Genomic DNA, 27,307 nt, shown 5'->3' on the forward strand with positions numbered 1-27,307 from the left:
CCCACTAGACTATAAACTCCAATGGGAGACTGTCTTATTCACCAGTGTATGCCTGGCACCTAAAAAATATTGACATATACTAAGTGATTTTTTTCCAACGAGTGAATAAATAAATGAATGGATGGATAGGTAGCTAGCCCAAGTATAAGAAGTCACAAAGGGCCAATTTACAGCATCTCTGTGGCCTTTAAGCCAAACCATTTTCAACAGGGCAGGATGGGCCAGGCATAGACAAAAAGGTACTCATACCAGAGGTTTGCACAGACTTCAAAAGTCACCATGGATTTCCAAGTTGACATTTCATTTTTGCTCTCCCTTACATCTTGAAACTCTGTTCTCAAGTGTCACTGAGGTAGACTGGTCTAAGGCACAGATGGCAATAGGGGAAACATGGTGAGGGTAGGTGCACAAACAACTAGTGGACTGAAGTGTAGAGCAGAGGGATGTTGCAGGGCAGAAGGTGCAGGCTGGGAGGGCACAGAATAGCTGACAGAACTTCTAGAAACAGGACTGAGAGGAGGTACCAGGAGGGCTGAGGGTACCAGACCAGACAAGTTGGCAGGCTGAGTCGAACACAGCCAAGGGACTGGGTGGAGGGCTGGTGGAAGACATAGCACAGTGCAGTGGTTCCATCAAGGGTGATGACAGGGGCAGGGGTGAAGGGCAGGGGTGAGAGCGGGACAGCTGAGGAGTCAGAGGTTATCACCAGAGTAAACAAAGACTTCTAGCAGGTAGGCTAGTGGACAGGAAGGGCTCCAACAGCTTATCTTCAAGAGAGCTCAGTGCTCCCAGACACTCAACTACCTCTGCAGGACAGCCCTGAAGACCCTTCACCCAACAAATGCCACTGATTCCAATCTTAAGGCCAACCAACTTTAGGTTGTGGGCCACATCAACTATTTTTCCCATTTTCATTGCAGAGAGGAAGAAGTTCAGGCTTCAGATTCTGACAGACCTCATTTTAAATAAACTCCAGCTCTCTCACCTGCTGGCTGTAGGGCCCTGGACCTCAGTTTGGGGATGCTCACCTCACAGAACTATAGGCTCAATGAAATGCTTGTCAAGCTCAGGCACAGTTCCAGACAAGGTAAGTATTTAATTAACTGGCCTTGTTTCCCTCTCCCCTTCCACCTAAATGAAACCCAGCTGGTCCCACTTCACATGTGTACGTGGGAATGGAATTGGGTGTGGAGGAGGGCCTATGCTGCTGACTCATTAGGACAGTACACATGAGTCAGGGCTATGTAATGTCCAGGGATGGAAAGGGGATGCTCCTCCCCCCACCCGGTCTTCCTCATCCAGGTCCCTGGCTCCTGGGCTGGCAGTGGGTGCCACGTGGTCAGGGAAGGGAGGCTCCATGAGTACCTTTCTCACCACATTTGGAGAGGAGTGCTGGATGGTGCCTTCCAGAGGGGGCACACTGTGAGGGGTTTCTTCCCCAGCCACCTGGGGCACATTAGCAGCAGCATTCTTGTCAAGCGGGAGAGCTGGCTTTGGGCCTTCAGGTGCTGGGGGCTCATCCGCAGCCTGGAGAAGAAAACAAGTAATTGGGTGGGTTTGACTGCAAAGAGTAACAGTAAGCAGCAAGAGCTAAGGCCACCCTGCACTGTCTGCTGTCACCATCTACACACACTGTGAACTGCTTAAGTTTTCAGAAAGAGAAATATTCTTATCTAAACTCTTCCTAAGATTAAGTCCTAACATGGCACTCTTAGGATAGAACCCAAACCAAGAATTCTGATCTGACTCTGTCATCTTCACCTTAGCAATCATAACAGTTTTGACTTACATTTAGCTTGTGGTCTTCTATGAACCCTAGATCCTTCTCTGCCATCATGAGAATTATTCCATAGCCCCTCAAAGGAACTGAGTCTCAGAGGAAGACATCTGAAGCACAATCTGAACTTGTCAGTGCTAAAGCATAAAGATGAGGCCTTATATTTTGTAATAAAGTAAAAGTCTCTAGAGCTGTTTTAAAGATACATGATTATGGATTTAAAGGAGATACTGCTATGAGGAAACAAGTAGAGAGAGGGGGCTGGAACAGGAAGCTCTGGAAGAAAAATAAGAGTTAAGAACGAAGATGTGGATTGCAGCAAATATCCCAAAGCACAACGGTACCTCTTCAGTCAGCTTTTAGCTGAGAAAGGAGAGGAGCAGCCTTCATCTCCGCAGGGAGAGAACAAGGCCTCTTCTGTGGCATCCTACAGTCAGCAGACCTGGACCCCATGCCCTGGGTCTAACACGCAGTGCTTTATGATCTCTGGGCAAACTGCTTGCCCTCTCTGACCTCCATATCCATACCCATAAAATACCGATGGTAATGCCTACCTAATGCTGTTGATGGGATAAGTGATATAGTATATATATAAAACATACCTACTTAGTAGGCTTGAAACAAATGTTCAGTCTGCAGCTGTGCAGTATTGTAAAGACACTGCCTACTAGCATCTCCTGCATACCCTCCCTCTACCACTTAAGCTCTCTCCTTCCCCCTGCCAGAGACCCCTAAGTTCCCAGCAAGGAACAGGGGGATGTTACAAGGGTAAGAGACAGCCTCCCTTCTGCCCCGCTCAGAAGGCCTAATCAGGGACAAAGTCCCTAGGAGTCCCTGTCACCCTGGAGGACAAGTCTAAGCCGAGCCACTCAGGAGAGTACTGAGCCCAGATCTGTGCTGGGATTAGGCCCCACACTCTCTGAAGCTTTCCTGAGATGGACAGTGAAGCCCAGGGCAGTGCTGAAGTGTCAGGGTTGAGTTCAAGGCCCCCTAAGATGAAGAAACTGTGTTCCTGTGCCACCCTGTGACTGGGGGGCTGTGTTCCCTGGGCAATCAGGACAGGGAAAGCACGTGCCCCAGACTGCCCTGAGGCTCACCTGTGCGGTGTCCTCCTGGCTTTGCGGCTGCACAGGTGCAGGCTGCCTCACAATGTAGTTGATCTGCCCCACAATGGTTTGCTGTAGGTGCTGAGGAGATTTGGTCTGGCTCAGCTGCAGGCTGGGCTGTTGTGCCTGAAGGAGAAGCTCCAGGTCCTTCTGCATTTCCTCCAGCTCAAACTTGTGGTGCATGATATCCATGTTCTGAGAACAGGCTGGCCCAGGAGGGCTCCCATGCTGGCCAGAAGTCAGATGCTGGGATGGAGGTAGAGGTGGAGGTGGCTGCTGCTGGGGCACAGGGGGCGCAGGGGGCAGAGCTGGGAGCTGCTGCGGGGGCTGCTGCTGAAAGTGGCTGAGTTTCAGCTTCTGGTGGTGGCCAAACTGGACTTGGATAGAGGGTGTCTGTAGGGAGGGCTGGGCATGCGCTCCTTGCTGCACATCCTGCGGGGGAACGATGCACACGGGCTGGGAAGTCAGCTGCTGCCCCAGCCGCTGGGGTGCACCCTCCTGCTCCGCCGGGGGCTGCGTTTCCAGCCAGGGCTGCATTAGCTTTGGTGGGGGAGGATTGCAGGTCAGCTCCTTCTCTCTGGGCAGCAGGGTAGGGCAATGCAGTGACCCTAGTGGTTGGGGCACCATCTCAGAGGGCTGTCTAAAGCTGTGGGCTGGGTGTATGCTGGGTGGGGGGACCTGGCCTTTGAGGGAGGGTGAGACTGGCGAGCAGTGGGAACAGCACACAGATGAGGAACACAGTGCTGGAGTATGTAACTTGTGTGATGGGTGGCTAAGAGTCTCCTGCTGAGCCACTGGGGACTGGTGGCTTTGATAAAAGGATGATGGTCCCTGCAAGCCTCCATAAGCAGGAATATCTGCCCGGGACAGCTGTCCACCTTCAGTAGTTATACAGCCTGGAAATTCAGAATAGAGAGTGTTTCCAAAGGCAATTTGCAGTTATTCCCCCTCACTACCTCCTGCTCCTGGGACCAACCAACATCATTCAACAAACCTGCACCAGGTGCAGAGATTAAGAAATTCAAACCCTGGTCTCCAAGGCCCAGCCTAGACTGAGACCTGCTTTGGGGGCCTGGGACATTGGAAAATTAGCTCACCTTTTCCAGATGCTCAGTCCTGACTTTATATCCCACCAGAAAAACCATGGGCTCCCTTAAAAAGCACTCCTTTTTAACAAAGATCAGATCAAAACAAATCAACCTTGGGTGTGAGGAAGTAGTGTCCTGGAAAGTAGCAAAGGAGAGAGAGTAATCTCTGGGAACAAAGACCAAGTCTCCAGGTATAGGTGGAGGGAGCTGTGTTCTCAGTGAGAAAGGTGGAAGGAAGTGGCAAAGCTCCAGGGGCAGGCAGCAGCACCGCCCTCTGGGGTCTCTGGACCCTCCTGCTGGAGCAGAAGGTATCTCCTGCTAGCTCAGTCTAATGGTTCCTTTAGTTCATTGTCTGGGTGGGGCTTACTTAGGGAAAGACAGCAACTTGAGAGCAGGAGGAGTGATTTATTCAGGTTTGGCCCTTTAGTGCCCAACATGGGGTCTGACTCAGAGCAGGAGCCCACCAAAGGTGTGTTGAATTAAGCCAAAGGGGAGAGAGAGGCAAAAACACAAACCTAAATATCATTCAGCACTTTGTCAAGTTCAGAAAACTTTCAGTGAGATTAACAGCCCAGATGAAGGTAGTAGTTGGCCACTAGTTTGACAAATCTACCATCAGGTTGTCAACCCAGACACAGCTTCAAGTTGTCTACATTCTGCCTAAAGGCCGAATGTCAGCAATTCATTGTAGCAGGGAAGAAAAATGTACAAGGTCGTGAATTATCTGCTTACATCTCAATACCAAAAGGTGTGTGTAACACTAACTCACTCTTTCTCTTTCTTACTGCTGCTGAGATGCCTGGTTTGTGCCCACCCACATGTATAGCCTTGTATGACCACAGAGACACAGGTTCCCCTGCACTGCCATATTGCATTCTGGAGAGCAGAGCCACTGACTTGTTCTCCTCTCCAGCAAGGAAACCAAGGTAACAGGGACAGTCATGCGGAATAGAAAGCTCAGATTTCAGCTGGTCCTTTACAAAAGTCCTGTATTGCCATTGCTATGTAAGCTGTGCATCCCCATCCCCACCTCCACCCGACCCGCCTAGGAAAATCTGCAGAATGACTCTGTGACCACTGGCAGTCTCAGGGCAAGCTTTCTCTTGGGCAGATGCCAATTACCCAGAAAGCTAGGCAGATCTCTATATTCATTCTTTGCAATTATGTAAAAGCCTGCAGGGTGGGCCCTGGCTCACCAAGGGAAGCTAGCTGCTTAGTCCAGAAGTTAGGCTCCCAGGTGAATCTGATACTCCAAGGGGAGCCAGGATCTGTGTTACAATTTGTCTCCAGCAATCGCTGCATCTGAAACACAATCTGACAACACCATCAAAGATTATTTCTCAGGGCATCTTGTACCTGAATGACAACTCCCTCTCCCTCACGTTTTGGACATGCTGAAGGGCTCAAAGCTGTGGCTCTTTAGCCTCTGGTCCTCCCCCATATGCTCATTTCCTTGCACCTTGGTATCTTCACATCCTTTCCCCTGCTCCTCTCTCCTCCCCACTCTAGTTCTCCTTATTCTCAACAAGGCTTCTGGAACCCCTACATTCTTATCTCCTGCAGTCCTCAAATGATTTTTAATTCTCCCTCTGGATATCACATGCCTGGCAGCCATCTAAAGAGCACTCCATTCATAACTGAGACTAATATTGTATGTCAACTATACTTCAATAACTAAACAATTTAAAATAATACCTAAAAAGTGCTCCATTCATTCTCCCATAACCTCAATTTAGAAGCCAAGGGGGAAGACATTCTCTGAGCTCCCCACTGCTGTCCTTCCACCCACATGTAAAACTCCCTTTTACTGTAATCAGCTGCCCTCTTCCTCCTCAGCACCTTCATCCACCTCCTATCGCTAACTCTGCCCCTTATCTAGGACTTTGGCAAGTGTCCAGCTTACCCTGTCATCAGCTAGTTAACTAATGTCCAGTCAATATCTGGGCCTCTTATTTCCTTCATACCTTTAATGTTGGTCACCTTCGCCTCTCTCTTCAGTTCAGTGTCCATACCTAGACCCTTAGCATCACCTAGAATTCTACCTATGAGACCTTAAACTCCAACAACCTACCTGTGATTGTAAGTAGTTCTCACTCTTTCTGAGTGTGCTCTTAAGCCTCACTGAACTCCCCAAGCCCCACTCCATCAGTCCACAGGGCCACTGACTTCCCAGCATCTTCAGTAACACTACCACTAGGGTACTAACTCCCTCCCATACTGATTCCTGACCTCAGGTCAATCCAGCCATCCCAAAGGCTTGTTATCTGGGGCTACTTCAGTGCCCATTAATCTCAGGGGCACCCCTCAGTCCTTTTCTTGTCACTTCCATTCTTGTCAACTTCCTTGTCCCCTGTCCTCAGAGAAATCTTCACTCCTCAATCCACTCATCCAGTGCCCAACCCTCTTATTACCACTTCCTACTCCATAGAGGACAACAGAGACTACAAAAGTTGGTTCTTCTTACCAGCTCTTTACTGAAAAGGAAAGGGACACTGGTTTTGCTGCAGACAGCCCAGTTGATGAAGTTCTGCACGTGTTCAAACTGACGGTTGAGAACCATGATGCTCTGTAACTGCTGCTCCAGCTTCCGCTTTCTGTCATTAGTAATGCCCTGGGTACGGCAAGAGAAGAGATTCCCTGATGCAGATCACCTGCTGGGAAACCTGATGGAACACTGATGGAATTAGATGAGATTGCACCCCTGAGAGGAGGAGAGTGGAACAGAGTGCTGCCATGGACTGCTGGGGGATGGAGGGATGGAGGGAGAAAAGGTGGGTAGATTTTATAGGACAAATATGGAATAGGTGATGAATGAGGAAATGAATGAAGGCCTACATTTCTTGGGTATAACTTGTTTTCATGGCTCTTTCTTCCAAGCACTGCAGAGTCCCTGAGCCATAGCACTGATGGGCGTTTGAGCTGATTTTCCAGCCCTTAATGAGCCTCCCTCCCCAGATCAGACTGGACATTGTATGATACAGGGAGCAGACGGGAGCTATGGATGCTGCACATCTGAATTTCAGCCCAGGTGGCTCTGAGGGCTGGGCCTAGTTTATGTGGGCCTGGTTTCTGACCTAGGGAGAACACAGAACCCATCCATCTGGTCCACCTGTCTGTACATACCTCCAGCTCTTCTATGAGCCCGTTGGCCTGTTTGTTCAGCTCATTCATCAGAACCATCTTGGCCATCTTGATCTGGTTTTCCACCTTCCTATGCTGATGCTTAACCTCAAAAATTCTGTAAATAAGAAGGGACAAAACATGGTGAGCCCTTCCCTCTGGGCCTATGAGGGTCTGGAAATATCAAACATAAAAGTCACCAACTTGGAGGCTGCCTATTGAGATCAGGGCCCACGGGGCACCAAATATAAAAAAAGAGAACCTTCCTCCATCACCCTACCCTTTGTACAACTCTGTCTACTTGATCTAAGGAGGCCAATGGCCCAACATTCAACCTGGTTTTCTCTAGGTAAAACTCAAGTCCGCACCCAGGTCAACCCAGCAGCTCACCAGTTCACACAGGACCAGAAATGGGACAGAGAGAGTATCGGTATGACTTCAGGATATTTGCTGTCTTAAAAAGGAGGATCTTCACTAAACAGTGCCACATGGTGAAAAGAACATGGGCAGAGATAAAGAAGACAAGCAGTTGCCAAGGGCTGGGATGTTGGGGGAATGGGAGTGACGGCTAATGTGTATGGGTTTCTTTTGGGGACAATGAAATGTTCCAAAAGTAGACAATAATAATAGTTATCCAACTCTATGAATATATGAAAATTCACTGAATTGTACATTTTAAAAGGGCACTTTTGTAGTATATAAACTGTATCTCAGTAAAGTCATTTAAAAAAAAAACCTGAGCTTTCAAATCACACAAACCTAACTTCCAAACACAGCTGTCACTGACGGGCTATGTGATCTCAGACAAGTCATCCAACCTCTCTAAGCCTCAGTCTCCTCATTGGTAAAATGGAGATAATGTCTGACTCAAACAACTGTAAGAATTGAACAAATACTGCACATATGGATATGATGCCCAACCCAGTACCTATCACATGATGAGGTCTCAGCACCTATTAATCCCTCTGCCTATGTAAAATACTGACACTTCACATGACTGGCAGATTTACATGGAAAACATTAGGAAAGGGGTGATAAAGGGCAGATTGCCGTGGAATTGTTGCACCCTCATGATAACCAGTACTCTCTTCCAAGGATCTACTCCATGCCCTCACACTCAAGCACCTACCACTGGCTATTTCACAGCCACTTTCACAGCCACTTTCAGAAGACATGTACTTACTTTAGCCCAGATACACTCTGATCATCCAGAGCTAGTTTGGTGCCATTAACCAGGTGGTAACCTAAAGTCCTCTCACTGACTATGAGACCTCTAAGACCAGGACACACGCCTTCTGGGACATATGCCCACATCTGCTTAATGACATGTCCTCTTCATAAGTATTACATCTGATAGCCTGGTATTGGGATACAGGATATCAGGGAACAGGACATTTCCAGCACTGGCAAGGGGCCAGCCTGTGCTACCTGTCCTCAATCTGTTTTGCAGATGTTTGTAGACTGGATTTCTTATGAGCCACCTGTGTAGTCACACTTTCCAGAAGCATCCTCTGGTTTTGCAAAACTTCTTCAAGATGTCTGCACCTAGAGAAAGAAGCAGAGAAAAGGCTGAGGAGGCTGTCTTATTCTCAGGATGTCAGTCAAGCAAGAATTCCCACAATACACTGTCTCAGCCAGGCCCATGGAGGCTGGCATTACATCTAGGGACAGTCAGAGATACTGCAGGTTCTCGGCCCTTTAAGCCTTCTCCAGAGACACCCCACAACAGGAGTGAGAAAAGCTTCATCCCAGGGGTGCAGGTTGACTTGGGCAGAGAGGATTTTGATGCACTGGGAGCCCACTGCTCTCACAAGTAGGGAGTCCAGAGCCCTCCCAAGCCCCTTCGGGCAGCCAGCCAGCCCCACCTGTGTTCTTTGTGTTCCACCATGAGGCAGCTATGGCATGTGAGCACATCACAGGTCTCGCAGAATAGCTTGAGCACCTCCTGTGTGTGCAGAGGACAGTACAAGGCGAAATCCCCAGAACCACCATTCACTCCTGCCAGAGAAGATGGAGAAAGTAGGCTTTTCTTGCTCAGGGAGACCTCTCAGTTACATTCTGCTGGGTGGCCTTGGCCCTCAGTGGACACAGGGGAGACACAAAACTAGGAGGAAATGTGGTACAAACAGGGGAGGCCTCTGTCTGGGCCACTGAGGTTCTGGGAGCACAAGAAGAATGCAGGCTTAGCCTGACTAGATTTTCCCAGCTGCTCGGAAATAACACATCATCAAGCCCCAGGCATCCTACCACAGGCTAGAGGCTAAGGAAGGTGCCTGCTACTGATCCTGCTGCATGGATCTCCTACAGAATAATGAATCCTTGAAAATTCAACCTAAACCTCTTCATCAATGATGTCATTATGGTAGGGCTGAAACCAGATACTCAGCTTTCCTAGGCTCTAGGCAAGATGGCAAGGATCATTAATTCTGGTTCCCGTGAATTTATCAAAGGTAAAACCCCTCCCACAAGTCGAAGAGACTTGGGAGGTTCAAGGAACTGGGAAAAAGACTTGTTGAGAAGATTGTCATATAAAAAAAATGGTGCTGGAAGGAAAAACAGACAAGCCCTGACCCAGGCTGTTTTAACTAGTCAAGTAACTAAATAGAAGTGAGACATGGTTGCTTATAAGAGCTGAGCAGGGAACTCAGCTAGCTTCCCTGATAATTCAAGAAATTCCTTCTTGTGCCATCTGAAACCTCCCCTTCCCACCCCCAACAGGGAGCACCTTGTGGAGCTTACGCTATGACTCTGGAGGAGATGTCTTTCCCTCAAGAGGTGCTGAGACCACCCCTGCTCTCCCCCCAGCAGGCAAACAGGTCAGAGAGCTGTTCGCCAGGAATGTTAGGGTTCAGGCCTGCTTAAGGGCTGTGAGCTGACGGGGAGAGCGGGGCATGATACCTGGAGACCCCTTCTGGGTGCGGGGAAAGAGTGGGCCCCCAGGGGCGGGCCCATGCCGGTGCTCCTCCGTGCAGGAGCTGCACAGCCAGCGGTTGCAGTAGGTGCAGAGGATGTGTGCTGCCCTCTTCTCCTTGCACTCAGAGCAGTTCTGGAAGCAGAGAGTTCCCCAGTTACTGACAATGTCCTCATCTGGGCCTGCCTTTTTGAGTGGTAAATTCTCTAGGGACTGGGTCCTGCAGGGCTGTTCCTCCACTGTTAATTCCAGAGAATACAATCAATTCCAGAGAGCTGCACAGGAGTGACATGTGGGGGCTTGTGAAAGAAAGCACCCTTTGTGACTAAATGAAAGTGGCCTCAGGGGTAGTCACACTGTACTGAAGATGAGAATGCCCAAATGAATAAGACAAGGATCTGCTCTCAAGGCACACAGAGCCTGGACAGGGTGTCATTCATTCAGTGGGTGATGCTGTGGTGAAAGCACAGTGCAAAGGAAGTGAAGAGAGGTTTCCAGGAGCTCAGTCTAGGAGTGGCCAAGAAAGATTTCATAAAGAGGTGACATTTGAGTTGGATATGGAATGGCAAGTAGACTATCACCGGGTCAATAGGGAGGAAAATGGGCAAGCACAGGACTAAAGCAGAAAATCCAACATGCATGCAGAGAAGAGAAAGCTGCAGATGTGGGCCTGCACTGAAGGATGGTCATATCCAGCCAAGAAGGGGCAAGCACAGACCAACTCTCAGAGCTGTGTTTCCACAACTGGGCCTTGCTGAGCCCAAGAGCACCTAGTCTACTTCCAGTCCAAATGTTCCTTCATTTGGTCAGCAAATATCTTGCAGGACTGATGTAAAACATGTGGAAAAGAGGAGACTTGAAAAAAAAATTAACCACTTTGTACTGAATAATACAGGCCACCAAACTGATGTGGATTCTGTCATTTTTTCCCTCCTAGTATCTGACAAACCCAGTGGGGTAAAAAAGAGAAAAAATACATGTTTTACTAAGTGAAGTATGAATTTCTGGAGAGCACAGGACATAGGTCTCTGTCTCTGCAGCACCTGGCACAGGACTTGACACATGTCAGGCAGTCAGTAAGAATTAGATACTGGAGCAAGTAAATAAACTGGCAAATGAATAAAATGTAGTGGCAAGATTACCCTAGTGAAGACAGAAACAGAAGGGGTACTGGTCAGGAAGTGATATGAAATTTCAGAAACTCAGGAAAAAGGTATTAGTTGTTAAATATAGGCAAGACCGAGGAACCCATGTAATCTAGGTGGTATATGAGTTTCAACTCAGAGGAATAAAACAGAAAATAAAAGCTCATTACTGATATCTTTCAGTTAGAGCTGTAAGAGAGACAAACACACCCCCGTTTTGTTTTCCCCACTCACTTTCTCTTCTGGATGGTTGGATGGATGGATGGATGGATGGTTAGATGATCAGGCAAATTGATGGGGGGTGGGTAAGAGGTCAGATGGAATGATAGGTGTATAGACAACTTATGGACAGGGGCCCCACAGATTTCTGAAAAGGATCAGTTGTTCGTTGCTTGCCCTTACTTACCCTGGCCATCTTGGATTGTCCAGTAGAAAAACACTGCAGAAAAAAATGTTCAGTTACATCCCTGTAAGGAATACTCGCTTACACCCAGGACAGGAGATGAGCTCTGGGAGGGGGGAGAAAAAATAGCAGAGTCAAGGCAATATGGAAGAACATGCATAAGGCCTAGACATAAGGCTTTCTATTACACACCACAAAGGAATGTGCCAATACCATTTGTGCCAAAATGAACTATGCTTGATGCCACAGCCTAGACTTACCATCTAGGTACTCTGGACTTGACCATCCCATTAGGGGCCTGCCCTACACATTTCCTCACATCCTCATGTTTTCCTGGTCCTATCTTCCTCTTCTCCCTGTAAGCCATGGTACTACAGGCCCAACCCTGCTCTGGCTCAGAAAACTGGGGTGCCCTCCTGCTGTGCCGACTCCTCGTCCCACAGCCTTGACAGCCCAGCAACCATTAGTGGCTAAGCTCCAGGGGGTCGGTGTAGCCAGCACAGCTCCAACCGTTAAGGTTACCACATAGCAGAATTACTTTAAAGATCTCAAAGCTAGAGCTCCCAGAAGTCTCAAGCCAGAGAAAGGCAAGGCCCCCCTGCCTTCTCACCTAGAAGGTACTTTTCTCTTGTTACAGCCAGTACTAATCGCTCTGCCTCTGGGGCTCAGAGAGCTTTTGCTGGGCCTTCTCCACCTGGTCGATGTCAGTCGTACCACATACATGTATGTTTCACCTGTAAACATGAACATATCTCATCCCACCCCCTCTCCCCAGAGAATGCAACAATCTTGAACATATTGCTCAGCATAGCGGGCTCTTAACTATGTAAGCAGCACCAGACTGCCATCCTGGAGACTATAGTGCTCTTCAGGCCCACCCCAAGAGCAGTCAGCCACTGGGTACAAGGAAACGAACCTCCTGAATAGGGCCAGGTGCCTGTGCCCAGGGATGAGAGCTAACCATGGCAGTGAAGCAGCAGTACCACCAGTCTTCTCTGCCTCGTATCATCAAAATGATACAATGGCAGCTGCTCTAGACTTGCACTCAGACAATCTTACATCCAAACATCATGTTACCACCTGGTGACCTTTGGTGGGCAAGTCACTTAATCTCACTTAGCTCCTCTAGCTGCCCCAGTTTCTTCATAATGTAAAATAGTAAGGAAAATAAGAGTTGCTGTGAGGATTAAATTAAATAATACTTGAGAAAGCACATGATCCTGCATGAATGCTGACTTTACATTCAGAAGACTTCCCACTGATGGTGAAGCAAAACCTGAATCATCAACTCTCCCGGGTGATGAAAGTCAGAGACTCTGAGAGGTAGAGTGAAAAAAATGGCCACAAATTCTTCCCCTCCCTGCATTCATGTCCTTAAAACACTAACCATTAAAAGTGGAGTCTCCACCCTTTGAAGCTAGGCTGGCCTCATGACCTGCTTTGGCCAACAGAATGCAGCAAAAGTGATAATGAATGATTTCCAAGCCTAGACCTCAACTGGCTTTGTATGACTCTGCTCTTGCTCTCAGAACTCTAAGGCTGTGAACGCCACGTGAACACCACCAGATTAGATTGCTGGAAGATGAGAGACCATGTAGAGAGAGGCTACCTGAAGCCATCATAAACCACTTAGTCCCAGTTGACACATCAGCTGAACACAGACACATGAATGAGCACGGCAAGATCAGCCAAGCCCAGTCCAACCCAGAAAAACCACCCAAAAAATCCCAACCCACAGAGCAAACTGTAGAATAATTAATTAAATAAAGTTTAGTTGTTACTTTAACCACTAAGTTTTGGAGTGGCTTTTATGCAGCAAAAGCTAATTGAAACATGTCTTGGAAAAATAAAAATCCACAAAATCATGCAAAATAATAGTTTAACATTTTCTACCTTCACCCTACGAAGAAAAACCTCCCCCTAGCCTTTACAGAACCATTGACTTAAATGACAGACCTGGATCTGGAATCTCCAGGTATCCTTCTGCCTGTCAAGAACAGTGGCCAGAGGTGAAGGATGCTCTCCACAAGTGGCATCATCCAGGGGAATCAGGTGACTGTCCCTCCCTTCCACTTGACTTGCTCTGGAGAGAACCTCTTTATCTACTCCCAAGTCAAAGATGCTGCTCTAAAAATTGAAAATAGTTTCCACAAGACTTCTAACTCCCTGGTACCAGATGCCTAAACATTAGCCATAGTAATACAGCCTCATTAGCATCATGAAAAAAGAGAAATAACTGAGTAGATCAGACAAGGTCTCTCATCACACATCTTCAACCTTTCTTGGCCTTAAAGGTACTTTAGCTTGGAAAGGTACTCAAAGCCCTTTCCATGTTGGCCTCTCTCTCTGGTCTCATCTCTAGTTTCATCAGCCACATACTCTGTCTTTGCTGTGTCAAATATCTCTGCTATCTCTGAATATACCAAACCTTTGCATGACTCTGTTTGGGAAAGTGTGGTTCTCTCTTCCTGAAATACTTTCTTGCTCCCCTTCTTTTCAGATAAACTCCTATTCATCCTTTCAAACATGTTCAAATGTTCTGCCTTTAAGAAGCAGGGTTGATTTCCCACAGGATAAGTTAATTATTCCCTCTTCTGGGTTCCCACAACACCCTGAAATATCCTTCTAGTATAACAAATATCACATTGCATTTTAACTATCTGCTCCTATGTCTGCATATAAAAATAATCCACAATTGGTACTAAAGATATTGTGTGATTTTTAGCAGATTGGACAATTACATTTCTTTTGGGTTTGGGTAGTCCCTGTACTCTTTGCTACTAAGTAGTAAGAAGCCATATGGAGGTTTTCAGAGTAATGGAAAAAAAGCCAGCCTGGGATGATAAAAGAATCAGCTCTGATTCAAAGCAGAAGTGAAGCCTTTTGGAAAGGCTGTGAATCAGGAGATGTGGGTTCCAGGCTCAGGGCTGGCACTGTCTGTGTGATCTTAGGTAAGTGACCCTCTTTCTCTGAGCCCTACTTTCTACAGCCTTAAAATGAAGGGAATAGGAATAACAGGGAAGTACGGATTACCCAACTCTCCTTCTCTGCCTACTGCAGCCAGGCTTCATGAAATACTCCCCCAGGCAAGATGGGAAGGGACAGGCAGCCAAACAGTGACCTGGCTATCACCTTTGTCAGCAAGAGAGCAGACAGGCTTGTCGCTGAGCGGAGGCGTGGGTCTAAAAGCTCATCTGGTTGGGGGGGCAGCTGCAGCAGACGGCAGATGTGGCGAACCACAGCAGTGGTGCCAGCAGCTCCAAGGAAGGTGTAGGTCCCAGAGTGCCCTCTTGGGACACAACATCATTGTCCAGAAATTCTTATCTTCCCTTAGAAGATCCCTAACCCCCATCAAGCTGCGTCAACCTTGAGCTATTTTTTTAAGAGGATTCCCCATTTTTCAATGTGATTACCAAAAAAAAGCTTTCTTTTAGATGATTGGAATACATGACCTCTTGGACTGTGGAGATATACAAAATAACCAAACATCTACTTATAATATTTAACATTAATATTATCATTGATACATATTTAGATTACATATTGCATTAAATATTATTTAGGAATATTGCCTTTTTTTCTATTTGAATTATTCAAGAAACAGCCTTCAGCTTTTATTTCATACATAGGAATATGAATTCTGAGAAAGGCAGAGCCAGGGCCCAAGGCCACATGACCATCCCCAGAAGAGGCAGAGCTTCTACCTCCAGAATGAAGAAGTCACTGGCACCAGAGGTCCTCCTGGAGACCTAAGGGCCTGGAAGAGCAGCTCTAAGAGCTGAGACTATTCAGTCCATCTGTAGTGAGTGTGAGCACTTCTGGTCTTCAGGAGCTATGGACAGATTATTCTTTTACCACCAGTCCCTGCACCAGGCACTTTATATGTGTTACCTCATTTAATCATTGAATCACCTCTGAGAAGTAGTCATTGTCTCCATCTCATAGTTGGAGAGACTGAGACTCCAAGAAGTTGTCACCTATCAAAGATTGTACAACGCAAGGGCAAAACTATGATTAGACCCAAGTCTCTCAGTCTCTAAAACCCAGCCCTTTCCATTATGCTCTACCCCTCTCTAATTCAAGTGTAAATAAACAGAGTGATTTTAATTATCTAGATAATTTAATTGTAAGTAAGATATTCCATAATAATGATCAAACTCTTAACGATAACCTGGACCCAGCTCTGGGCTCTGGGAATCTAGAAGGAGCTGGGAGCTAGAGCCATCTGTGCTTAAGATTTTAAGAAATATGATATTTGAGAAAAAGCAAGTGAAGCAGTTTTTCTGCCCGGAGAAAATTAATATGGGAACAGTGTCATTCATTCCACAGACCAGTGGCTTTCAAACTTTGTTCCATATTCAAATCACATGGGGCACTTTTAAACATCCTGATGTTCAGTCCACATCCCATATCAGTGAAAACAGTTTGAGGAGATGGAATCCAGGCCTGAGTATTTTTTTAATTCCCCAGGTGATTACAGTATGAACATAAGTTCAGAGAGAGCACCCCTGCCCCATAGAGCTGACCAAAGGCAGGCTCACCCAATTTTAAAGAGAACCCAGGAAGTTAAGAAAGACTCTGAATGCAGCTGTGATATATGTCCCCTTTGGCAGACAGAGAAAAGAGAGGGCAGATGCCCAACAGACAGAGGGTGTCCTGATACCTCAGTATCCTGGTGGACGGTGGTAGGTTGGAGGACACAAAGCCTCCCCTAACTCCCAGGCCCCTGAAGAACCCATGAGCGGGCTTAGGGTGCAGACTGAGGTATGGCCCTACAACAACTGCTCCTGGGGCCTAGAGAGTGCACTGAGCTCAGGACTCAGTGAGACAGCAAAGGGAGGCAGTCCACCCTTCAGACCGGAACAGCAGCACCAAGGCAACCTGGGCACTAGGTTGGGGTAGGAAAGGAATTCCTAGAAGTTTTCAGAAAGCTAGCATTGGGTCAGCTCAGCCTCCAAAGTAGGGACACATACACCTCAGGCACAAACCTGAGCCCAGGGCTAAGCAACCCAGACGGTTATGAAGCCTCCATTTGACAGCTCTAGTCCAGCGCTCCATGAAACTTTTCAGGGAGCCCAAGCTCTGACTCCAATAGAGCAGTGGTGTCCTCTGAAGCAGCCTAGGGCTCCTTTACCAGCTCTCACCTGTAGAACCAAAGCTAGACAGACCTAGATTTCAGACGTAGCTTTTGCACTATTCATCTAGCCAACTCCCTGACCATACAGACGGTGACATGGGGGTTCAGAGAGAGGGAGGGATGAAGCTAGAAACTACAGAGCCCTTAAAACAAAAGTGGTCCCTTGAACCACTGTGCAGCCCCCAATTGCCCCTGTATCCACAAATAAGACATTCAACCTCACTACGCCTCTGTCAGTCACTACAACAAGAGAAAAAAACACTCTGGTTGGGTCCTCTGGCAAGCTAGCCATTCTCACTAACCATTCCAGCTCTCCCACCAAGGGCAGCCCCAGAGTACCAGGCATCAGCGAAGGCTCCCACCACACAAGTCCCTGAAACCTTCTAGCCCATGACTCCAAGCAGCACCACCTTCAAGAACATGTTGCCCCCACTCCCCAGATGCCCAATTTCTGCTAAAAGACAGGTTTTGACCCTAAGGTGATTATGGCTCCTGTCCAGGGCTGCCAGCAGGCTTACCTGTGGCCCTGCTGCCCTGTGATTCCAACACCTGGGGAGAGAAGTCAGAAGAGCGACAGGTGAGACCACCATAGGTCCCAGAGGATGGTGCTTACCAAGTGCCCAGGAACACCCACCCTGCATGCTGCAGCCAACCGGGCTACAGGGCCTAAGCCTCGGGGAGCTGGGTACCGGGTAGGGTAGGGGAAGCAGCCTCTCCTTTCTCTGATGCATCCTCAGCCAGGGCTGCATTTCTCCAGCTCACCTGAGACGTTCCTGCAAGAAAGAGCTTGGCTGACTCCTCCTGTTCCTGTTTATCTCGAAGGCTCTGCAGCAATTTTCCCAAACTGAACAGCAAGAGGGAGACCTCAAAGAGGCGACTCTCTTCCTAGCTGCATCTCCTTCCTAATCCTCTGGGTGCCTTGGAATAGAAGCTCAGAAGGAAGAAAACGAGATTTTCAACTTTCAGGAACTAGCTCTGTCGCCCTCTGTACAGCTCAGGAGGCCATCACTCTCAGCCTTTTTTAGGACTCGATCCAAAAATCCTTCAGCCCTTCATGTTCCCCAAAATGACAGTGCTCATGTATGGCTGGAATCTGCCCCGATCCGGCAGCTCTTTTAAATAGAGCTCATTACAACAACAGTGGTGGTGGAGAAGTGAGTAGCTGCAGGGCCCTGGGGACCCCCCTGTTTATACGTAGGAAGAATGATGCAATCTGGGTATCAAAATAGCAATCCAGAATGGAATAACAGGCTCACGCAGCAGCGGTGCCTGCATAACCAGAGCTCAAGTTGACACACTCTGTCAGCCTCACACTGCTGCAGCACGCAGATGCCAGGCACACACTCTCACCGCATCATTTTAAAAACCAGCAGGAGCCCCAAGATATACCTCCATGCCCCCGGCACTGAAGGAGGGTGTGTGGGGGGAGCTATGACAGACATTAAAATCTGTCTCCTACACACTCACCTGCTCCTGCCACTTCACCTGAAGTCCTTATCCTGTGACGTCACAGTCAGTTGCCATAGTGACCAATTGTCCGTCACAAGTGGAGGATTAGGACTTCAGATGAGGAAGACACACATTTATGATGCACAAAGGTCCTGGGAGGTGTCTCTTGGCAGCTAACTCCACCCGCCCCCCAACCCCCAGGGAGATACAATCACACACAAGCAGGGAGAAAAAAGAAAGGAAAAACAGGATCAAGTTGGAGGAGAGGCATTAGGATAGGGCAAGACTACAAGTACAGGATAATAGCAAAAGCACAGAATACAGGAAAATTTCAAAGCACAGAGGGGGAGTGGCAGGGAATGAGCTTGGAAAGATTAGCAGGAGAGTAAGCTCCTGGAGGGCCCTGAATGCTAAGCTAAGGAGTTTGACCTTTATCCTAAAAAACAAAGGCAGCCCCAAAAAGGTTATGAAGAGTGACAGAGCTGGGCTTTATGATTGTCATGATGGACTGGAGGCAGTGGGGGCAGGGAAGCTTGTCCATTTGAGCATTAATTGAAATCCTGAACAAGAGTAGAAATGGAAAGAAAGGGACAGAAGAGTCATTTCAAAGAGGACATGACAAAACAGGGTGTTGGGGGAGTGTTGGTGTGTAAAGAAAAGAGAGTAAAAAATGGAGGGGCTGTGATGAACAGAGATAGGTAACAGGAGTAGGAAGAGGGCAGTCGTCAAACACCACCTTACCTATGTCCTGCTTTCTCTGGCATCCATAGCTTCTTAACATCAGGGTTCATCCTGCTTTGCTAAACAGTGATTTATAGCCCTGGAGGGTTTGTTAAAATCCAAATCTACCAAATCCAAATCTCTTGGGTGTGGGTGTGGGACCAAGAATTGATATTTAACAAGTTTCCCAAATAATTCTTAGGCATCCAGACCAACACTGGTTCAAGCGGAAGTGACCTGGAACAAGTGGCCTGGACAACTGCAGTAGCCTTTCAGCAGGTCTTCCTGCTTCCAATCCCATCTCCTCCGATCATCCTTCTCAGGGAGCTGGAATGACTTCTTAAAGATATAGATCTGATCATACCTCCCTGACTAAAACCCCTCAGTGGCTCCTCACTGTCCATAGCATCACTTAACTGGTCAAGACCCCTCACAGTTTGGCCCGAAATTTCCTTTCCAAGAAGAGTTCCCACTACTCTCTTTCAAGTAATCCTATTTTCCAACCAAAGATAACTCCTTGCTGTCCCTCCTGCCATCTCCTCCATATGCCTCATCCTAACACTATCCCTACTGCGATTCCTTTCCATGTTTTTTTTACTCTGCCTGGCTCCTACACAGCTACTCTTACTTGATGCCACCCACAGGTTCATATCTACCCAATTTCCCCCAGGCAGAGCCTAATACAGGGGTTAGAAAACTATAGCTCAACAGTTTTTGTAAATAAAGTTGTATTGGAACAACCATGGCCATTCATTTCCATGTTGTCTATGGCTACTTTTGTGCTGCAATGGCAGAGCTGAGCAGTTGTAACAGAGCCTGTATGACCTGCAAAGCCAAAAATACTACTATCTAGTCCTTTACTGAAGAAGTTTGCTGATCCCTGGCCTTAAGCAGCTACTTGAATTGTTCTAGCCTCATTCTTTGGGGTTCAGTTATGGTAATGGGGATCCTGGTTATTCCCTAACACTCAATCCCCATCCCTACATGTTCTAGTTCTGATAACTGGGTCACATTTCAACTGGACCTTCAGTTTTGGGTAGGATGTTACTAACAAGAGAAGGGCATCTTAAACAGAGGAACATCATAAACAGAGGATTAGAGGTGTCAAAATGAGAGGTCTTTTGGGAAAAGGATGGTGAAGGAATGACAGGAAATGAGGCTCTAAAATTAGTTTGGGATCAGATTGGGAAGAGCCTTGAAGGCCATGCCAAATTTTTGCTCCAAACAGTAAGCAATCTTAGGCAGCTAAAAATGTAGGCCCAGAACAGGAGTGATCAGTATTTAAGCCAGAGGATTTGGGAGCATAACCCACATAAGTAAGAGGTGAAGTGAGGTGAGGCAAGGGGATCTAAGGACTGTGAGGCAGGCCAGGCAGCAGGTCTGTCCAAGAGTTAGAATCTGGACTTAAGAGCCAGGCGACAGGCTGAGACTAGAGATGGACAGTCCAGAGCCTTAGACCCCTTGCTCCTAGCAACCATCTGACTGTGCAACAAGCTTTCTGTGTCAAGAAAGTGCCCAGAGTGGAAGGCAGAAGGTGCAGATAGGATGAATCTGGGTTCATCTCATCTGATAGAGTGGCACCTCTACTTCTTTTCACTTCAAATCTGAAGAGTCAATCCTAGGACAGATACACTGACAAACATATTTCATGTAAAGCCACTGTCCCATTTTCCAGCTGGGCTTGGACAGAGAGACAGTGGGGGAACCAAGGGCAGCATCCTACTCTAGGTCTGTAGTTCCTAATGGCCATCAAGCCCAGGCAGGCCCTGGGCTGGCAGGCAAGAGAGATGGATTTTTTTCCTGGCTCTGAAGTGACTAGTATATGATATTCAGCAGAATTCTAGCCCTTTCTGGAGTCCTGATGCCCCATTTATGCAGTGAGGGGTTGGAGGTAAGCTCAAGGATCTTTCCTGCTCTCCAGCCTCTACAGAACTCCACCATGATTGGTCCTCCTTGAATGAGAGAATTCCAGCAGACAAGAGACCCCTCCAAAATGCTGTCCATCAATCACCTCTACCCTGAACTCCCTCCTTCAACAAACCTATTCTAGCTACAGCCTTACAGTGCTGACAGCAGCAAGCACATCCCCCAAAACACAGCCTGCCTCCTTCCCATTACCAGGGGAATTGCTCTCCCAGTAACACGTATCGTTCTGAGGTGCCCCTGCTGCCCCCAGGGCCCTCGAGAGCCAATTAAGGTGAGAAAACTGTTCATGAACTAAAAAGCCATCCTGCTGATAGGGCTCTAGAGCTCCAGCTTCTGCACCTGCTGCATGCCCAGCTCGGTCTAGCTCAGCAGCCTGCCCTCCAACTTGGAAAACTTGCATCACTGCCCACAACAGACCCCACAATCATTAGACACACTGTCCAGCACCTGAAATAAGGGAACAGCAGTCACCTCACTTGCTAGGCTCCTATAGCTGAGATCTCACCCCCTGCCTCCCACTCTTACCCCAGGCCATTAGAGCCCCTTCAGCTGAGCTGCTCATTAAGATGTGTCATTTCCCTCTCTGACTCTGAGGTTGTAGCATCTTGCATCAGTTCCCTTTCTTTGGGTCTTCCCAAAGCCCCAAGGTCTGCCCACTGAGGGACAGAGATTGCTCCCCCTTTCAGCATTTGTAGTTTACAAGGGATGTGCTGTCATCCATCTCTAGGAAGCATGGTGGTTATCTGGTGTTCTTAGGGCCCTTTAAGTCTAGCTCTGGAGGCCAGAGAAGACCTGGGATCACCCAATCAATCAGTGCTGGAGTCCAGCTCCAGCTCGGGCTCTGGGGTCCATGGCTTTCAAACCAGGGATCTGACCACATCTCAACTGCATCTTCCACACTGAAAAAAGCAAGATACTAAATGAGTAGATCTGGAATTTAGATTTCAGGATCAAGGTCTCCCAGCAATAATTTGTCTTTTAGCATGTATGAGGAGAAGAAATAATGTTCCTTTACTTACATGGGGAAGGAGATATCCAATTAATTGCTTTTCTCCACAAAAACAACAAATAGAACTGTTTTGAGAATTCTGAAGACAGATCTAGCACATAGTGAATGTCAGTTTTAGGCATGCCAGCTCCCTTCTGAGCTTCCTACATTTATTTAAAATATCATTTGGGGACTCTATGGCTACCTTTCCAGAGATAATTTGACCTGGGACCATTTTCAATTAGGCTTAAAAGCAAACAGTCCCAAGAAGATATTCTCATTGGCTAAATAAAGCCAATTCCAGCATCCTCACAGACTCTGCAGCCCAGTCATCCTGCCGCATGGCTAAGCTGCTGTGTTCTCAGCATACTCAGGCCTTTGAGCTGGTCCCTATCACTAGCTTTCAAAGACCTGCCCAGCTGGTCTCCTCAGAGCCTGAGACCTGTTGCAGACCCTATGCCTAGTGTGATGGAACTGCTGGGGAGACTCTCACTAGTCTGTGGTTGCATTAATTAACAATTTCTACCGGTTGGCTCAGGCCACAGGGTTGGTTTTTTCCTCAGATTCTCCATGGAGTCTCTCCATTAGTTGAGTGATTAGAGGTGAGTATGGAATCTCTCCCTGAGCAAAGTGCTACAGTGCAGTTCACAAGCTTTGAGGCCACGTGAACTTGAATTTGACCTAAACTGACACTAGTTGTTAGAACTTAGAGTTTACATAATCTCAATCCTCAGGTTTTTCAGCCATGAGCTGCGAATAATACCTCCCTCATAGAGTTGTTTTGTAGTTTCTTTAGAAAAGATAAAACAGGCACAAGAACACAGTACAGTGTCTACCAACAACATCAAGCAAGTGCTTGATAAATGTGTTCTGCACCTTGAAACTTGAGGAATAAAAAGGGGCAGTGCCACAGTGAATAAAGCCTTCCTTCCAGGCAAGAAGAAGGCTTTCACTGATCAAATCATTTTGTCAATTTATGGTCACTGAAGGTCCCATCCTGTGTCAGGTTCTGTGTTGGGCTGTGGGTTTGCAAAGACGAAAGGTATTGTCCAGTTGAATGAGAAGATGTCCACCTCATGTCCCCCAACCCAGTACCAAGCCCCACTGCTGGATGCAGGCGTGGGGAGGCTCCATTGAGTGATTAGAGGTGAAAACTAGCTACACAGATCCTAAGCCCAGGCCCAGCCCCTCTTCCATTCAGCCTGGCTTTGCCCAGCAACCAGGAGAAATAGATTTATGGAAATGAATCATCCCCATGCATTGGGGCCCCATCTAGCTGGAGGCATTGATACTAAAGACCTATTTATTCTTCAGCCTCTACCTATCTCCCCTGCCAACCCTCTACCTGCTTCCATATTTTACTTTTGAAAACCCCAGATTGGCAGAAATAGCACAAGCCTTTCAGCAAGTCTGTCTTCCTACTCTGATGTACAAAGTGGCAATGCTTAAAGCTCCTTCCAAAGAACCAGACTCCCAAAGCATGGCTTCTCGAATTGTGGACCAGAAATCTAAGTTCAAGTATTAGGTATTTCACCAGACTTGCAAGAGATAGGTGACAGCTCTGCTTTTCATCAGACAGCTCACTTGCATGTTGTTCTTTTAGTCCTTCAAAAAACATTCAGTGAGAAATCTCCCAGAGGTATTTGCTCCATTGCCTGAACATTAAACAACCTTCTCTTCAAATCCCTACCACACTGTATTATTATCATCTGTTTAGTTATCTACTCTTCAATACAATATGAGTTCCTTAAAGGTGAGGGACTTTTCATCTCTGTACCCTAAATGTCATGGGGCCTGGTACACAGAAGCCAATAAATACCCGTGAAGGAGACAGACATACAAACCAGCAAATACCACATAGCATTTAGTCTTAACACCATCAAGTAGTAGAGGAAGCTTATTCTACTCTTTGCCCATAAATGCATATATGGAAGATAACAGTGGCCAAGTCAAATCATAGGACATACTAAAGAATACAAGATATCACACCTTCAAGAAACTGCCTCTCTGTTTTCAAATCAAGTTTGTTTGCAGCTAACATATTTTTCCACTTCAGTTTCACAAGTTCTAAATGAGTTTTCACATTTCTTGGTTTCTTACTGTATCTAGGCATAGAACAGAATGTTTTCTGTGTATGTTCTCATTTAATCTTCATAGTAATCTGATTAAGTTAATTACTACTATCAGCATCCCCATTTTATAGGAAAGAAAACTTGCCCAAGTTAGACACTACTAAGTGATGGCAAATTAGGACTCACAGTTGGATGCCCAGTTATATTGACATCAAAGCTTATGTTTTCATTCTCCATTGCACTTAGAATAACTTGGCAACAAACACTGTGATTCTAATAATTGTCATTAGTATGAATTTAGTTTTCTGCCTTTAGAGTCAAACAGAGCCTTGAGACATGCATAATTAGTTCCTGTTAAAAATCTTAAGTGACTACAATAGCCAAGAAATGGAAGCAACCTAAGTGTCCATCAGTAGATGAATGGATAAAGAAGATGTGGTACACATACACAATGGAATATTATTCAGCCATAAGAAGAAAACAAATCCTACCATTTATAACAACATGGATGGGGCTAGAGGGTATTATGCTCAGTGAAATAAGCCAAGTGGAGAAAGACAAGTACCAAATGATTTCACTCATATATGAAGTATAAGAACAAAGAAAAAACTGAAGGAACAAAACAGCAGCAGAATCACAGAACCCAAGAATGGACTAACAGTTACCAAAGGGAAAGGGACTGGGGAGGACGGGTGGGAAGGGAGGGATAAGGAGGGGGAAAAAGAAAGGGGGCATTACGATTAGCATGTATAATGTGGGGGGAGGCACGAGGAGGGATGCGCGACACAGAGAAGACAAGTAGTGACTACAGCATCTTACTACGCTGATGCACAGTGACTGTAATGGGGTTTGTGGGGGGGACTTGGTAAAGAGGGAAGCCTAGTAAACATAACGTTCCTCATGTAATTGTAGGTTAATGATACTAAAAAAAAAAATCTTAAGTGACATGAGAGACCTAAACATAAGAGTTGAAACTACAAAACTCTAAGAAGAAAAGTCAGAGGAAAAGCTTCATGGTAATGAACCTGGCAATTATTTCCTATGTATAACACCAAAAGCATAGGCAACAAAAGAAAAAAATAGATAAGTTGGACTTCATCAAAATTAAAAACTCTTCTGTGCATCAAAGGACACTACCAATAGAACAAAAAGGCAACCCATGGAATGGAAGAAAATATTTGCAAATCATATATCTGAGAGTATCCAGAATATATGAAGAACTCCTATTACTCAACAACAAAAAACAATCTGATTAAAAATGAGCAAAATTGAAACCCTATAACATTAAGCAACAATTCCCCATTCCCCACTCCCCACAACCCCTGGCAACCATCAATTCTACTTTTTGTCTCTATAAATTTGACTACTCTAGGTACCTTACATAGGTAGACACACAAAGGATTTGTTTGTGATTGGTTTTGCTTGTTTAGCATAATGTTCACAAGGATCACTCATGGTAAATCATGTGTCAGAATTTCCTTCCTTGTTAAGGCTAAATAATATTCCATTATATGTATATACCACATTTTATCTATTCATCTGTTGATGAACACCTGGGATGCTTCTATCTTTTGGCTATTGTGAATAATGCTGCTATAAAAATGAGTGTACAAATATGTCTTCAAGTCCTTTGCTTTAATTCTTTTGGATATATCCAAAGTGGAATTTTAATTTTTTTGAGCAACTACCATACTGTTTTTCTATAGACACTGCACTGTCTTATATCCCCACCAATAGTGCACAAGGATTCCAATTTCTCCACATGCTCACCAACACTTGCTTTTTCTGTTCTTTATTTTTTTCATAGTAGTCATCCTAATGGGTGTGAGGTGGTATCTCATCATGGTTTTAATTTGTATTTCCCTAAAAATTAGTGATATTGAAATAATAATAATAATAATAATAATAATAATAATAATAATAATAATAAGGGAGAAATGTGGGATTCACATATAAATCAAGTATAAAAATCAAACAAATAATCATAATTGACCTGATTGTTTATAGTTCATGATGCATGATCAAAACCGAAAGTTTCTGTGATGACTGCCCTTGCACTGTTCACCATGTAAGAACTTATTCACTATGTAAGAACTTATTCACCATGTAAAAACGTTTTCGTTATGCTTCAGAAGATTGGAGACTGTTGAGAATTAGGCTTGGGGTTGATTAATGATTGTGCATTGAGTCCCCTATACAGAATTTTACTGTTGTTAACAACCATATGATCAATAAATATGAGAGATGCCCTCCCAAAAAAGAAAAAAACATGCTTTAAAGAAAATTAAATGTTTTACAGAAAAAAAAATTAGTGATATTGAGCATCTTTTCATGTGCTTATTGGCCATCTGTATAACTTGTTCTGAGAAAGGTCTATGTAAGCCCCTTGCCCATTTTTAAATTGGGTTGTTTTTTTACTGCTAAGTTGTAGGAGTCCTTTATATATTTGGATATTAATCCAATAGTGCTGGAACTTTTAAGACATATTTAAGAGTCACCATATTTATAAATTTAACTTATTGGATTTCCAAGAGTTCTTTAAGTAATTACAAATGGTTATTTACTAGACAATTGAATTACTTTAAAAAAATAAAATACATTTAATTTGTAAAAGCAAATATTAATATTAACTAAGTTTGTAAATATATTCAAATATTAATGAAAGGACCTTTAAAGTGATTGTTAAAATTTGCTATATTTATAATTAGAATAAGATTTGTAAGTTAAAATCAAAAGCCAAAGGAAGAACTGAGTTATAAGTTTAAAAATCAGATATTAATTTTAAAAAATCAAAGTAGATCGTATATTTTCTGTGCTCCAAACTTTCAAAAGAGATGACTCAGAGAGATTAGGTAGCTTACCCAATGGTTTAGAGGGCTCAAAATTTAGATCAAAAGACAACTGCAATGCTATAATGCCTCAAAGACAGCCTAGACTGCTGCTACAAATCACTTGGACCATAATTCAGACAACAAGAGGAACAAAAAGATAATCTTTCTAAATGCTGTCAACTTATTTGACCTTCTCATCCTACATTCAACAGATACTCACTATACCTGTTACATGCACTGTGCTAGAATACTGAAATGAAGGGACCTGGTTCCTGTCTCCAAAGACTTCACAGTTCTCAATGAAATTGCTTCCTAGGAAACCTGACATTCAGGAGCAAGACACAAGCTCCTACCTGCTGAGCAACAGCTTAAATACTGAATGGTTCACTACTCAGTATGAATTTGTTCAAAATCTGTTCCTGACCAACCCTAGAATCCCAGCTGTTTTCCCCCTGCCTGAGAGGTTTAGTGAGCTGGGATGTGTCCTCCCATCTGGGGAGCTGGCCAAACCTTGAATCAAAACCTTCCCAGGTTCCTCAGTCTGCCAGCAACTGAAGGAAATCCCAGATACGAAAAGTCCCAGCTTACAAAACATGTATTAGGCATCAAGAGGATTTGCTTTGTCTCAGAGAGT

The 27,307-nt window shown here is 45.7% G+C and overlaps 1 protein-coding gene across 2 annotated transcripts in view; it reads right to left on the minus strand.

The window, feature by feature from the left end:
- TRIM66 (tripartite motif containing 66) overlaps positions 1 to 18,225 on the minus strand; it is a 39,124-nt gene extending 20,899 nt beyond the window's left edge. Inside the window, exons 1-10 of one of the 2 annotated variants that reach the window (XM_017646497.3) lie at positions 18,155 to 18,225; positions 11,554 to 11,656; positions 9,990 to 10,137; positions 8,957 to 9,089; positions 8,520 to 8,636; positions 7,095 to 7,209; positions 6,436 to 6,582; positions 5,168 to 5,285; positions 2,875 to 3,779; positions 1,366 to 1,527 (exon numbers count right to left, since the gene is read on the minus strand). In XM_017646497.3, the coding sequence (XP_017501986.3) occupies positions 1,366 to 1,527; positions 2,875 to 3,779; positions 5,168 to 5,285; positions 6,436 to 6,582; positions 7,095 to 7,209; positions 8,520 to 8,636; positions 8,957 to 9,089; positions 9,990 to 10,137; positions 11,554 to 11,562 (1,854 nt within the window). In that variant the 5' untranslated portion in view covers positions 11,563 to 11,656; positions 18,155 to 18,225. The other variant, XM_017646503.3, reaches the window with a different exon arrangement.
- Between the last annotated feature and the right edge of the window lie 9,082 nt (positions 18,226 to 27,307).

Source organism: Manis javanica, chromosome 11, assembly GCF_040802235.1.
Source record: "Manis javanica isolate MJ-LG chromosome 11, MJ_LKY, whole genome shotgun sequence".
Taxonomy (NCBI): domain Eukaryota; kingdom Metazoa; phylum Chordata; class Mammalia; order Pholidota; family Manidae; genus Manis; species Manis javanica.